The sequence below is a fragment of the Trichechus manatus genome, unplaced genomic scaffold (genome assembly GCF_000243295.1).
Source record: "Trichechus manatus latirostris isolate Lorelei unplaced genomic scaffold, TriManLat1.0 scaffold00017, whole genome shotgun sequence".
Taxonomy (NCBI): domain Eukaryota; kingdom Metazoa; phylum Chordata; class Mammalia; order Sirenia; family Trichechidae; genus Trichechus; species Trichechus manatus.
In genome coordinates, this window is record NW_004443953.1 from 8910460 (window position 1) to 8925034 (window position 14575).

The 14575-nt window shown below is 35.0% G+C and overlaps 1 protein-coding gene across 5 annotated transcripts in view; it reads right to left on the bottom strand.

Moving 5' to 3' along the window:
- Positions 1-14575, bottom strand: part of ASCC3 (activating signal cointegrator 1 complex subunit 3) — a 414547-nt gene that overhangs the window by 235663 nt on the left and 164309 nt on the right. For all 5 annotated transcript variants that reach the window (XM_004372420.3, XM_023727600.1, XM_023727601.1 and 2 more), the window contains one exon: positions 607-783. In XM_004372420.3, the coding sequence (XP_004372477.2) occupies positions 607-783 (177 nt within the window). The remainder of the gene's footprint in view (positions 1-606; positions 784-14575) is intronic.

Below are 14575 nucleotides of genomic sequence, written 5' to 3' on the forward strand. Positions count from 1 at the left end.
GCCCCCCGCCCAGCAGTTCAGTCCCTCAGGGACTTTGGATGTGTCTATGGGGCTTCCATGACCTTTCCTTGTACAAGTTGTGCTAGTTTCTCCTGTATTGTGTACTGTCTCACCCTTCACCCAAGATTAGTAAACTTTTTAAAGCACCATATAGGATTTTAGAAATGCCATTTGTATATGTAATATATATGAGAATTATAAAATAGCATAACTTAAATAGAGGACCTTCCTAATAGCTGGTACCATGAAAACTATTTTTTAATTGCATAAGAGGCACTATTATTTATTTAAAAATATATATATCAAAAGATACATACTGACTCAGTTAGAATCTCCTATTATCTCGAACTGCCTTCAATCATACCAAAAACGTTTTGAGACTTATAATGGCCAAGAATACAAAATATACATTGAAACAGCAATGTAAACTATTGAAAGCAACTTTCTGGAGGAGTTACTTTATCACACATAGTTGAGAAAGTGTGATTGATACTGCCTAGGATGGTCTTTCTTTCGGAGCCTAAAATCCCTAACAAGTATTCAACAATACACCAACAAAAATATTTTTTACAAAAAAAATATATATTTACTAAAATGAATATTTACCTTATTTGCGCTCTTAATCCCCAAAAATGTCTGTCCAAGAGGTACTGGTCGAAAACGGCCATCAAAGTAGAAAAGTCCAATGTAGGGATTAACATGTAAAAACATAGCAACATCGAGGTAGTTGGGTAAAGTTGCAGAGAGTCCAAGTATCCTTATCATACTCTGTGTGGATTCAACCTATATGGGTTATTTTAAGCAAAGTATGAGTGAGATTCTACCTACCTGGATTTTTATTAAGTTTAAAATAAGTTTTAGTAAATACAAAGATATGACACATTCAAAATAAGATCCACAAAGAAATATAGAATAATATCACATAGTCTAAAATGGGGCTGCTAATATGAAAACTGGCCTAAACCAGACATCTGGGATGATATAAAATAATTATCAGTGTAATTTAAGTAGGTTTCTTAAACTGGAAAATCCTATTAATTAAATGTTTTCTTTTTTTTTTCTCTAAAAAATGTAACAGGATACATGACAGATTAGGTTTTAATACGTTTTATCAATTTATAACTTCAGGAGTTAAAAATTTAAGCTATTTATTCTGAAGTTGAAAACTTCAAACTCATTTTAAACATAAATACTCAAGACTTCTGTGTTTTATAAATTTAAATTTAAGGTGATGGCAATCGCAAAACACTTAAATATTTGCAGCTATATATATTTAGGAGCCCTGGCGGCGCAGTGGTTAAGAGCTTTGCTGCTAACCAAAAGGTAGGCAGTTCAAATCCATCAGCTGCTCCTTGGAAACCCTACAGGGCAGTTCTACTTTGTCCAACAGGGTCTCTATGAGTCGGAATCGACTCGATGGCAACAGATTTGCTTTTTTTTTTTTCCAAATATATATATATCTAATAAAAAATTATTTCCAAGGTAACTAAAATTATTTTAAATTCTTGATCCATTTATGAAACCAGGATTTTTCCTTCCTTTATTATAGATTGTTTGCTTAATTTATAATGCTTTACCTATAGCATAACATACCCTGTAGGCTATCAAAGTAACATATAGTAAAAAAAAAAACCAAACTCATTGCTGTAAAGTTGATTCCAACTCATAGCGACCCTACAGGACAGAGGAGAACTGCCCCATAAGGCTTCCAAGGAGTGCCTGGTGGATTCGAACTGCCAACCTTCTGGTTAGCAGCCATAGCTCTTAATCACTGTGCCACCAGGGTTTCCACATATGGTAAAGAATATAATAATTTAGTAAAATAGATTAATTCTTGAGTAGTCAAACACAATTATTTATTCCATCATCTGAAACATTTTTTTCCAAATTATCGTTACTCACTTAGATGCAAGTATTTTCATATGTTATAACAGCCACATAAGAGAAAGTTTGCTTGTATGGAACAATAACCAAAACTTGGGAAAAAATTACAAACTACCCAAAAACGTATTAAGCCGTTTGTGTTCACTGGTGTGGTATTATATTCCAATTTTGTTTTGAAATATTACTGATAACATTAACTTGTTCACTTATCATTTGTTAAGCTGTTAATATCAGGCATACTGCCAGTAGAGACAGGGACTCAAAGTCTATTCATAAATAATCACAAAGAACAATGTGATGTGTTCTATGAATAGTAGCACCTTCTAAAAACTGAAAACAATGAAGAGAAAGCATCACTTAAACTTGGGAAAGTCAGGGAAGGCATTCTGAGGTAGTGGTTACTGATACTCTAAACTGAGAGAACAGCACATTAAAAGGCTGGGAGACAAGGAAGAAATAATGGTGTGTAGGGTAATAAATTTAGCAGGACTGGTGGTTTGAGTTGGGGAAGGGAGGTGAGAGAAGATGTGGTTAGAAAATGAAGCTGAGACCAGATCGTGACAGACATAGCATGCCAAGGAGTTTACACATTTTACTGCTTATGAGCACTCAACAGTATCCAGTTTTCCTTCCATCATGTTTTCGTATCTTCTATTTCTGGTTAATTCAATGATGATAGTTTACAGTAATCTTATGTTTTTAAGTTTCTATACATTTTTATAATAAGTTCTTCACCATTTCTAATTTTGTTTACTCATAGGTTTTCTACTTACTTGTGATTAGAACTTAGAGATTTCATTATTTAATAAGGCTTTTTTTTTAAAAAAAGAAACTAGTTTTTGGAAATATTACTAATTCTACTGTTTTACCATTTTATATTTATGATTTCAACTTTCTTTGGAATGTTTTGATTAAAATTTATCTAACATTTAAATTTTAATTCATAACTTATTTATATTCTTTCCATTCCTGTCTCACTTTAGAGTGTAATTCTTACACTGAATTATATCTCCGACTGCATCTGAAAATCTCTGGTATATGATTTTCTTTCTTTCATTGTTTTCTAAAGGGTGTTGTCAAAGACTTGATTTGCCTGTAGCTTTCCTCCCTCCCTCTTCCTTCTGTTCCTTCAATGATCACTGACTGATCTCTATGGGGCAGACTACTTACTTTCTAAGTGGTTGAGTTTTAAATTTTTATTTTAGCATATACAATAGTGTAGTATGTATACATAAATATATACAAACACACATACATATGTATAGCTTCATTTTATATTACAGAATTTATCTCTAAGTTTCTATTGTATTCCGTATAAGCGATCCAATTTCTGAGAAAATGTCCCATAGACATCAAATCAAACATGATTTTTCTATTTGGAAGGTATGTAATTCTATATGCTTGTCCACTCTACCACATTAATAATTTTATTCAAATTCCCTACATTAGCAATATCAAAACCAAGCCAAATCAATAGCCATGAAGTCAATTCCAACTCATGACGACCCCATGTGCGTCAGACTAGAATTGTGCTACATAGGGTTTTCAATGGCTCTTTTTCAGAAGTAGATTGATAGGCCTTTCTCCTGAGGTGCCTCTGGATGGACCTGAATCATCTTTTGGTTAACAGACAGTGCATTAACCATTTGCACCACCCAGGGACTCCACATTAGCAATATGAAAAGTTATATTTGCCAAAAGATAGTACTATGTAAATCACATATAAACGTCCCACTTTAAATTATGATGAAGCTGTTGTTAAGGGGAATAATTTACATGATCAGCATGATCCAGTCCAAGACCATTCACACCTGAGCTCTAATGGTCTTGTACATGTGCCTCACAGCACATCTTATAGGAACGCCTTTGGGGTTGACTATGGGTGGCATTCTGTAGCCCTATGACCCTACAGGAGCCCTGGCAGCACAGTGGTTAAGAGCTCAGGCTGCTAAACAAAAGGTTGGCAGTTCAAATCCACTAGCTGCTCCTTGGAAACCCTATGGGGTAGTTCTACTCTGTCCTATAGGGTTGCTACGAGTTGGAACTGACTTGACGGGAACAGGTTATAATCCTACAATATCCCTTCTGTCTGTGTTTCTGTATCACATCTGCTTTTATATTACTATATACTAAGCTTTATTTCAAAACTCTGATTGAAAAAAGGGTTTCTTATCTGCGAAAAAGTTTAAAAACCTCCGATGTAACAAAAAGTACCCATGATTTGAAATAACATACATTATAATTTACAGGTAGTGTGAATTTGGCAAGTTAATTAACCTAAGTTCCTTTATGGGAAAGTGTATATAAAAATTTCTCTAATATTTTACAAAAGAGTATACAATATTATTATTTTTTTAAAATTTAAGTATGTTTATATATTCTGATTTTCTTGCTATCCCAAGTAAAATAAGAGGACCCACAGAAAGGCAGCTAATGCAAAACATTTTAAATTACTTATTTTTTATGGACCTCTTATTTACATCTAATTTTAGTCAAAACTTGCTTGCATCATGCTGGTATCCTCAAGTCATCGTACTTAAACTAGCAGTTCTCGAGCGCTGGATTTCTCCTTGGCCACCGAGATACAGTACACATATACTTAAGGAAAGCCCAAGTGCTTGGGTATACTACCTCACCCAAATATTGCTTATAGGCATTAACAGAAAATGTGGTGCGGATGGTAAACATGCTTGGCTGCTAACCAAAACACTGGAGGTTTGAGTCTACCCAGAGGTACCTTGGAAGAAAAGCATGGAGATCTACTTCTGAAAAATCAGCCATTAAAAATCCTATAGAGGAAAGGTGGGGTACAGAACTCCAATTCTAGGAAAAAAACCAGACTTAATGGTCTGGCTGAGAGTGGAGGAACCCCAGAAAGCATGGTCCCCGGACTCTCTGTCAGCCCAGAACTGAAACAATTTCCAAGGCCAACTCTTCAGACAAAGATTGGACTGGACTGTGGACATAAAATGATACTCGTGAAGAGTGTGCTTCTTGGCTCAAGTAGATACATGAGACTAAACAGCTTCCGTCTGGAGGTGAGATGAGAAGGCAGAGAGGATTAGGAGCTGGTTGAATGCACATGGGAAATCAGGGGTAGAAAGGAGGAGTGTGCTGTCACAGTATGGGGACAGCAATTAGGGTCACATAACAATGTATGTATAAATTTTTGTATAAGAGACTAACTTGAAATGTAAATGTTCTCTTAAACTACAACAATAAACAAACAAATCCTATGGAGCACAGTCCTACTCTGGCACTCATGGGATCGTCATGATTCAGAATTGACTCCATGGCAACTGGTACTGGTAACATACAAACTCATTCAATAAGTAGGACAGAAATCTTCTTGGGTTTCTATCTGGGCATATTTGAGGACTAAATAAAACCACTAACTATGAAATATATATAACTCTTTAGACAGATGATTCTTACTCCTGTCTAAAAGAATGAGAACTACATCTTGAGGTACATTAATTCCCCTTTCCGAGTTCAAGGTATTTGTATAGATCTAAAAAACTCCATATAAGTAGACTATCATGTTCTGAATCAATATAAACATTTGTCCAGTCAAGTTACAGACTAGATGAAAATAAACAGATACATTTGCTCCACAAAATTTAAGTTAATTAAATAGATTCCATCATGAAGTAGTATATAAATTAGCTGAGTACATAGAAAGAAAATGAAAAAAAAGGCGAGGAAATAAATGAATTTTCCAAACATGTCTTTGCATTTTTAACAGAAGTTTTACCATTAGGCGATAGTATCTAGAAAATAACTTAATAAGGCTTCATCCTTGAAAGCACATTTTGTGAATTTATTATCAATTTGCTATCTTTTAGTATTTTATAAACCTGCTTTCAAAAAATCAGGAAAGAAAAAGCATACAGTATGTTCTGATTTCATGTTCATTATAACTAGAAAAAAATTCAAATAAATCATAACAAATACTCAGAAAAGGGTAAAAACAAAAAAATTATTCTTCCTTACAAACGAACAAGGATAACATAAATGTACTGAAATTGACAGACAAAAAGTCTAACTATGACTACTTAAAAGTAAATTTTAAGTTTTTATTTGAGCAGAAGGTTCTCATGTAGCCCAGCTTCTTGACTGACATGTTTTATAATAACCCAGAGCAATGCTGTCCAATAGAAATATGTGAGCTACATAAGTAATTTTAAATTTTCTATAGCCATATTAAAAAGTAAAAAGAAAACAGATTAAATTAATTTTAATATTTTATTAAAATGAATATATCCCAAACATTATCAACATGTAATCAACAAAAATTATTTGAGATATTTTACATTCTTTTATTTACACTAAGTTTTCAAAATGTGGTTTGTATTTTTCACTTGCAGCACCTCTCAGTTTGTATTAGCTACACTGCAAATGCTCAACAGTTAAAGGGGTCTAGTGGCTACACGAAGCCCTGGTGGTACAATGGTTAAGCACTTGGCTGCTAACTGAAGGGTCAGCAGTTTGAAGCCTCCAGAGGCTCTGCAGGACAAACGACCTCACAATCTGCTCCTGTAAGGATTACAGTTTAGGAAACCCTATTGGATCGTTCTACTCTATCACATAGGGTCGCTATGAGTCAGAATCGACTCAAGGGCACATAACAACAAGTGGCTATAATACTGGATAGCATAGGAGACAGTTTAATATATTAAAACTATTGAAAAAAATAAAAGAAGGACTAGTGGGCATGAGCCAAGGACAAGTCAACATGAAAAAACCCAGGTTGTTCTGATAAAGAACCAAAATTAAAAAAAATATATATGATCTGAAAAAAGAGAAAACGAATGAGATAAGCAACAGATTTGATACAGCTGAATTTCAAGTAGCTAATGATTTAGAAGATACATTTGGAAGAAATCAGCCACAATAGAATGTTGCAAAAGGATGGACGTAAAACACAAAAGAGAAATTAAGAAATGGAGGACAGAAAGAGGCGCTCCAATACAGATCCAACAGGAGTTCTACAAGGATGGAAGAGAAAGAATAAGGAAAAGTAACATTTGAGGGAATAACGGCTAAGAATTTTTCCAACTTGAAGAAATATATAATAAATGAAGATAATAAATCCATACCTAGGCATAGAGACTTTGGAGAATATTAGAAATAATAATAAGAAAAATACTGAAGTAATAAATATGTAACTTTTAAAGAAAATAAAGATTAGCAACAAAGGAAAGAAAACTGGACTTATAGAAAACATTTTCTCCAGCAACAATAAACGCCAGAACTCAGTGGAAAATTGAGGATAAACTTGAGCAAAAAAGAAAAATGAATCCAAGAAAGAAACTGTAGGCCATAAGAGAATTAATGATAAAAGAAACCAGGAAAACATATAACCTGTTGTCATCGAGTCGATTTCAACTCATAAGTAACTCTAAATAAGCACTGACAACTGAAAAGCTTAATGCAATATTAAAAAGCTATTCCTATGACAGTAGTGTCAAAACTATTTGAAATATTAATGACAGGTGATTTCAACAAAATGAAAAATGGCTGAAGTGAAAGTATGTTAAAAATGTTGTCTCTTTAGAGAAAAGGAGATGTTAGTGATATAGATTAAATTTCAACATTGATAGAAAAATATTAGCTGTTAAAATATTAAGTATAACCGGAAGGACAGAAATCGGGTGTATAACCTCTAAACTGCTAGACACCAAAAAAAAGAGAATGAAAACTCAAATGGAAGGAGGAAAGGGAAAGAGAGGGGAAAAAAAATTAGACAAGCGTAACTTGAAAACCAAATAAGATACCAATTATCACAATAAATGGTATTATTTTAAATTCCTTTATTAAAGAAAGGAAACCATTGGATGAAATACAAGAGACTCAATATCAAAAAGTTTGAAAATAAAGAGACAGACAAAAGACACAACTGGAGAAAAAAAATTAAAGTAACAAGAAGGAAGCAAATAAACAAGGCTTATTTTTAGATTAGATTTACAAAAAAGCTTAAGTTATTATAAACCTTTAAATACTGAACAAAATAGCACTGAAATATCCGAACAAAACTGGTAAAAATAAATGGAGGAGCTGACAAATTTTTATAAAAATTCAATGAATATTCTTTTCTTTTTAAGTGAAATCAAAGAAGATTTTGTCAATAATTCCCTTAGTTGGTCAACATATATCCTGTCCCTAAATGCATTTTTCTGGCAACGAGGAAACATTAGTAAATAAAATAGTGTCTTGATACTCAAGCTTATATTTTAGTAGGTGGAGACAACTATAAACACATAAACAGATAAATTAGACTTTCCAGTATCAATATCAATAGGTGCCATAAGTAAAGTAAAACAGAGCTAACAGAACAAAGGACAACATGGGAGGAGCACCTTCCATAGACAGGATAGTGAGGGAAAGCCTTGCTAAAGAATCATTTGAGAGGTTATCAGGGAATAGAAACTGAAACAGAAGAAAAAACAAGTTTAAGGCAGCAAGATTGGAACAAGCTGGGCAGAAAAAAGATAACTGGGGAGGGAGACTGGGGGAGATGACTGTTTAGAGAGGTTAAGTGAGGTTCCTGTCATGGAAGACTTTGGAGGCCATAATTCACAATCTTAACTCAATAGATACATAGAATTCCGTACCCAGAACAATTAAAATACACATGGGGACTTACATTAAATACCTATGAGAACTTTGTTACATTTAAATGTATTAGGCCACAACTCAGTCAACTTGAAAAACTAAAAATCTTAGAGGCCACATGCTCTGATTACATTGTAATGTGCACAGAAAGATACAACTAAGTGATGGCCAAAAACTTCTATTCATTTGGCAATTAAAATATATTGTTATGATCCCATGATGCTGCTATTAACTTTATAGTAGTTTTCTGGGTAAGCTGTTGATAAGTTTGCTCAGTCTAGGAGATTCAGTGGGTATCAGCAAATTAATATAATGTGTGTAATATTAATTAATACTTTCAGAATCATCCATCCATCAACACTCGGTTAGGGCCTAATCTTTAGTAAGACACAGATCCATGTGTACAGAAACTATTTATAGTAGCATGAAGAGAGAAGATAAAAAAATCATAGCAAGGAATGAAAATTAATGTACAAATACACAGACAGCATCTTACTATAAATTTGCTTTCACAAAAGAAATCTAATGGATACGAGCAGAAATCCAAATCAAATCCCACCAAAAGCAAAGAACTCTAAATAAGGGGAAAAGACAACCATAATTTTCATTTAAGAACCTCCTTCATGACATACAATGATCAGAATGATAATTTAAATTATACAATAGTACTATGTAGCACAGATGGTGATTTGAAAGGAAATAAAAATGATCTTTTGTTTTAAAATTATTATTTAAAACATAAAAGCTCCCAAACACATTTTAAAGGTCTTTTAATGTTAAATACAAGGAGTTCCTGGGTGGCGTAAACAGTTAAGCGCTAGAATACTAGCTAAAAGGTTAGAGAAGTTAAGCGAGGTCGGTGGTTTGAACTCAACCAGAGGCACCTGGGAAGACAGGTCTGGAGATATGCTTACAAAAGGTAACAGCTTTGGAAACTGTATGGGGTGCAGTTCTACTCTGACACACAGGGGGTGCCATGAATCAGAATCAACTCTACAGCAACTGGTTTGCTTTGGTTTTGGTTTTGATGTTAAATACAGGATACTCTGACAAATACCAGAGACATTTTTCTGTTATAATGACAACTTAAAATAATTATATTTTTTAAAATCGAAAATCATAATCTTACCACTCTTCCTATAGTTAAGCCTGTGTAAGAGATACTTTACTTCTAAATAGTAATAATTTGGAATTTATCCCTTAAGCCAAAACTCAAAGCTCAATACACTATAGCTATTTACCTAAAAAGTACTACTTGTTGAAAACTCTAAAAAATTAATATTTTACAGCTCCATCTTTAAAATTATCCCAGTGAAATTTATATTGCTTTCTTCCTCACATAAAATCTAAGTTTTGAAAAAGTCTCCCTACTATCTGAAAATAAACTTAATTGAAAAGACAACTCCCGTACTTTTACACTAATAATGAGTGTGTTATACATTTTTTGCCAACTGTGCAATCCCTTCATGGATTATTCTCCCAGGCACCCTATGTGTGTTATATGTGAAGGCGCATTGTTTATGCAGGTGCATTATTTGTGGGAAAAAATACGGTAATAATTAGTTCAATGTTGTTAAATACAATAGATATGGGCGCTCTTAGACTTCTATAGTTTTAAAATTTCTTCCAGTCATGCCAAGCGTGTTCTGAATTTACTCCCTAATGTCACTATGCAATTTCTGATCCTGAACAGGATCTAAACTGCATTGGAAGAGCTTCCTATGCGTGTATACATTAGCTACAAATGTTGAAGTGCTATGTGAAACACTGCCATCTACTGGGAACATGTGGTAATCACAAAGAAGAAATGAAAACGGAAGTTTGCTTTTTAGTAAAAATAGTTAGTTAAAGAGCACCATGCTAGTACTCTGGAAATACAAGAAGAATCAAACAGACCCTTCTGTCAAGGAGATTAAATTTTAGTGAGAGGTACAAATGAAGATATAATAAACTGCAGAATGTTGTAAATTCATAAGGACTGTGATACATGCTAAAAATATGCAAAGAAAGTGAGTATAAAGGGAACACAGAAAAAGGTAACCCATTTCGACTGGGGAACTAGGAAAGACTTCATGGAAAAACTAGTTTTTGGCATGATTCAAAAGAACAGTAAGTTTTCAACAGATGCTATTATGTAATTTGGCATTTGTAACTCTTAATCTCATAACCAAGGACACACTCTGCCTTAAATACAATGAGTTTCAACTTGAAAGAGGGGCAACAGTATGCCCTCAGGCACAGCAAAAGGAAGTAGGAAAAGAGCAATAGTTTTATGTAGCTAGAATCTATGGTAGCTGAGGGATATGTAGAAGTTAAAATTAGACAGATCAGGCCTTTAATGTCCTAAGAAATTCGAACATTTTTCAGATAACAAACAGCAAGTCATTGAAGGTTTATGAACACAACAGTGAGAAACTATATAAACTGGTAATATAGAGATGCCAGTGCGAAGAAGGAATCAACTCAAAGTCAAAAGCAATGAGACCAATTAGGGAAATTTTACAATGCTTAGGAAAAAGAGGACGAAGGCATGAATCAGGATGATGTCAAAAGAAAGGGAAAGAAGAGAACTAATAAAAAAAGCATTCCAAAGATACAACTCAAAAGACTTGGCCATCAATTCAATGTGAGTTTTGACAGAGTGGAGAGAATGAACAATTCTTTAGATTATACTTACTTTGCATTTTGAAGGATTACTCTGCTACACTGAAGAACAGACTGGAAAAGAAGGGCAACAAGAAGAAAAATGACTTTAGAGGAAGTTGCTATAGGCCTGATGGGAGACGTCACGAACCTGATCTAAGACAATGACAAGGAAGTAATAAGTCCAAAGTGATGAAAAGAGATACTTTCCACTGTTGAAAAAATATTTTTATGAATATATTAAATATGTACACACAGGATAGAAATAGAGTCCTTTGGTGGCACAGTTAAGTGCTCAACTACTAGCTGAAAGGTTGGCAGTTTGCACCCATCCAGAGGTGCCTCGGGAGACCTGCTTCCGAAAGGTCACAGCCTTGAAAACCCTATGGAACAATTCCATTCTGCACACATGGAGTTGTCATGAGTCGGAAGAGACTCGATGGCAACTAATAACAACAATAACAAATAAATGTGACCTCTTCTTTCCCTCTAATTTCTCCCATTTGAAATGGGAATTTCTACTTAAGGTCTGGTTCACCATTGTACTTCGGAAGCAGATGACTTATATTCTAGGTTTCACAGGTCCACAGATGGAAAAAAATTTTGCCCCAAGATGGAACACACCACGTCTCACTCATTCTTGATTTAGATGATTCAGAAGGAAAGATTTTGGGTTTGACAGAGTTGATGCTAGAATGAGTTGAGACTTTTGGGGATGAAGTGAGAGGGTGAATGTGTTTTGCACAAGGGAAGGATGTAAATTCTTGGGGGGGGGCAAAGGGTGGATTGTTATGGACTGAATTGTGTTCCCCCAAAATACGTGTTGACATGTTAACCCCTTTAACTTTAAATGCGATCTTGTTTGGAAATAAGGGTTTCCTTTTTTATGTTTTTATGAGTCAGAATCGACTCAACAGCAACGGGTCCGGTTTTTTTTTTATGTTAACGAGGTCATACAAGAATAATATAGGTTCTAAACCTAATCACTTCAGACTCATGAAAAGAGCAGAACAGACAGAGAGATACACACAGGAGGAAGACAGACACTATGTGAGAACCCATCTACAAGCAAAAGAATGCCAAGTATTACTGGCAGACACCAGAGAGTGGAGAGAAAGACCCACAGAAAGAATCACTAAGGCCAAGACAATGAATTGGACTTTTAGCTTCCAAAACTGTGAGAAAATAAATTTCTGTTTTAAAACTACCACTTGTGGTGTATCTGTTACAGTAGTAGTACATAACTAAGACAGGTAGTATCAAAAGGTTAAAAAAAAAAAAGGATTGAAAACTATTTTTTTAGATTTGGTAACTGGAAATCTTGGAGAAAGCATTTTATCACCTATGCTGGAGCAGTAGCCAGACTGCAGCAGTTTTACAAGTGAAAGGGGAATAGTGCACATAGACTGATATTCCCAAAAGCAAAGTTGTATCTATTAAGCAGAAGTTATTGGAAAGGGAGAAGTTCGAGGGTGGTTTTATGGTAAAGATGGGGGTAATTTGCAATTCTTTTAAGTTAAAGAGACAGTGTCCATTGAGAGGGAGAAGTTAACAACATAGGAGAAAGATAAGAGGTAATTTACTGAGTGAGTGGAATGGGATCCAAGGCAAGGGAAGAAGAAACCTTTAAGAGAAGTTCGGTATGGACATGGTGAGGGGTTTGGGGTTTGTTCTGTGGGGGAGGGAGAGGGAAGAAAATTGAGGGCGCTCAAGCATGAAGAACTCTATTTCTTGTTAGTAAAATGTATTGTCATATGAAAAGGAGGCATGATAGGATAGGGTAGAGTGGCAGAGGAGTCTGGTGAAGCTTTTATGAATAATCGCAAAGGTCCAAACTAGAGACACCATGTACATGTTCCTGTTAAAAAATACTGGTTAAGATTACGTACATTGTTGTTGCTGTTAGGTACCACAGAGCTGGTTCCAACTAATAGTGACCCTACGTACAACAGAAGGAAACACTGCACGGTCCTGTGCCATCCTCACAATTGTCATGCTTCAGCCCATTGTTGTAGTCACTGTGTCAGTCTATCTCATTGAGGGTCTTTCTCTTTTTCACTGACCCTCTGCTTTACCAAACATGATGTCCTTCTCCAGGGACTGATCCTTACTGATAACATGTCCAAAGTACGTGAGACGCAGTCTCGCCGCTCTTGCTTCTAAGGAGCATTTTGGTCATACTTCTTCCAGGACAGATTTGTTCATTCTTTTGGCAGTCCATGATATATTCAATATTCTTCACCAACACCACAATTCAAAGGCGTCAATTCTTCTCAGTTTACCTTATTCATTGTCCAGCTTCCACATGCATATGAAGCAATTGAAAACACTATGGTTGGGTCAGGCGCATCGGTGACATCTTTGCTTTTTAACACTTAAAAGAGGTCTTTTGCACCAAATTTGCCTAATGCAGTACGTCATTTGATTTCTTGACTGTTGCTTCCATGGGTGTTGATTGTGGATCCAGGTAAAATGAAATCCTTGACAACTTCAATCTTTTCTCCGTTGATCATGATGTTGCTTACTGGTCCAGTTGTGAGGATTTTTGTTTTCTTTATTTTGAGGCATAATTCATACTGAAGGCTGTGGTCTTTGATCTTTATCAGTAAGTGCTTCAAGTCCTCTTCACTTTCAGGGAGCAAGGTTGTGTCATCTACATAACGCAGGTTGTTAATGACTCTTCCTCCAATCCTGATGCTGCATTCTTCTTCATATAGTCCAGCTTCTTGGATTATTTGCTCAGCATACAGATGGAATAAGTATGGTGAAAGGATACAACCCTGATGCACACCTCTCCTGACTTTAAACCACACAATATCCCCTTGTTCTGTTTGAATGACTGCCTTGCACATTAGGCAATCATATTTCATTTTATTTTGATATTAGAAAAAATATAAACACAGGGAGGAGAGAAGTGAATCAAATCAGTAATATTCTCCAAGGTTCTATTATATTTTATTACTACGGTGAGAAGAATGGGAATTCCAGAACACTTATTTGTGCTCATGAGAACCTGTACACAGATCAAGAGGGAGTCGTTCGAAAAGAACAAGGGGATACTGCATGGTTTAAAGTTAGGAAAGGTGTGCGTCAGGGTTGTATCCTTTCACAATATCCATTCAATCTATATGCTGAGCAAATAATCCAAGAAGCTGGAGGCTGGAGTATATGAAGAAGAACATGGCAGTGGGATTGAAGGAAGACTCATTAACAACCTGTGTTATGCAGACGACACAATCTTGCTTGCTGAAAGTGAAGAGGACTTGAAGCACTTACCGATGAAGATCAAAGTCCACAGCCTTCAGTATGGATTATACCTCAAAATAAAGAAAATAAAAATCCTCACAACTGGACCAATAAGCAACATCATGATAAATGGAGAAAAGATTGAAGTTGTCAAGGATTTCATTTTACTTGGATCCACAATCAACAC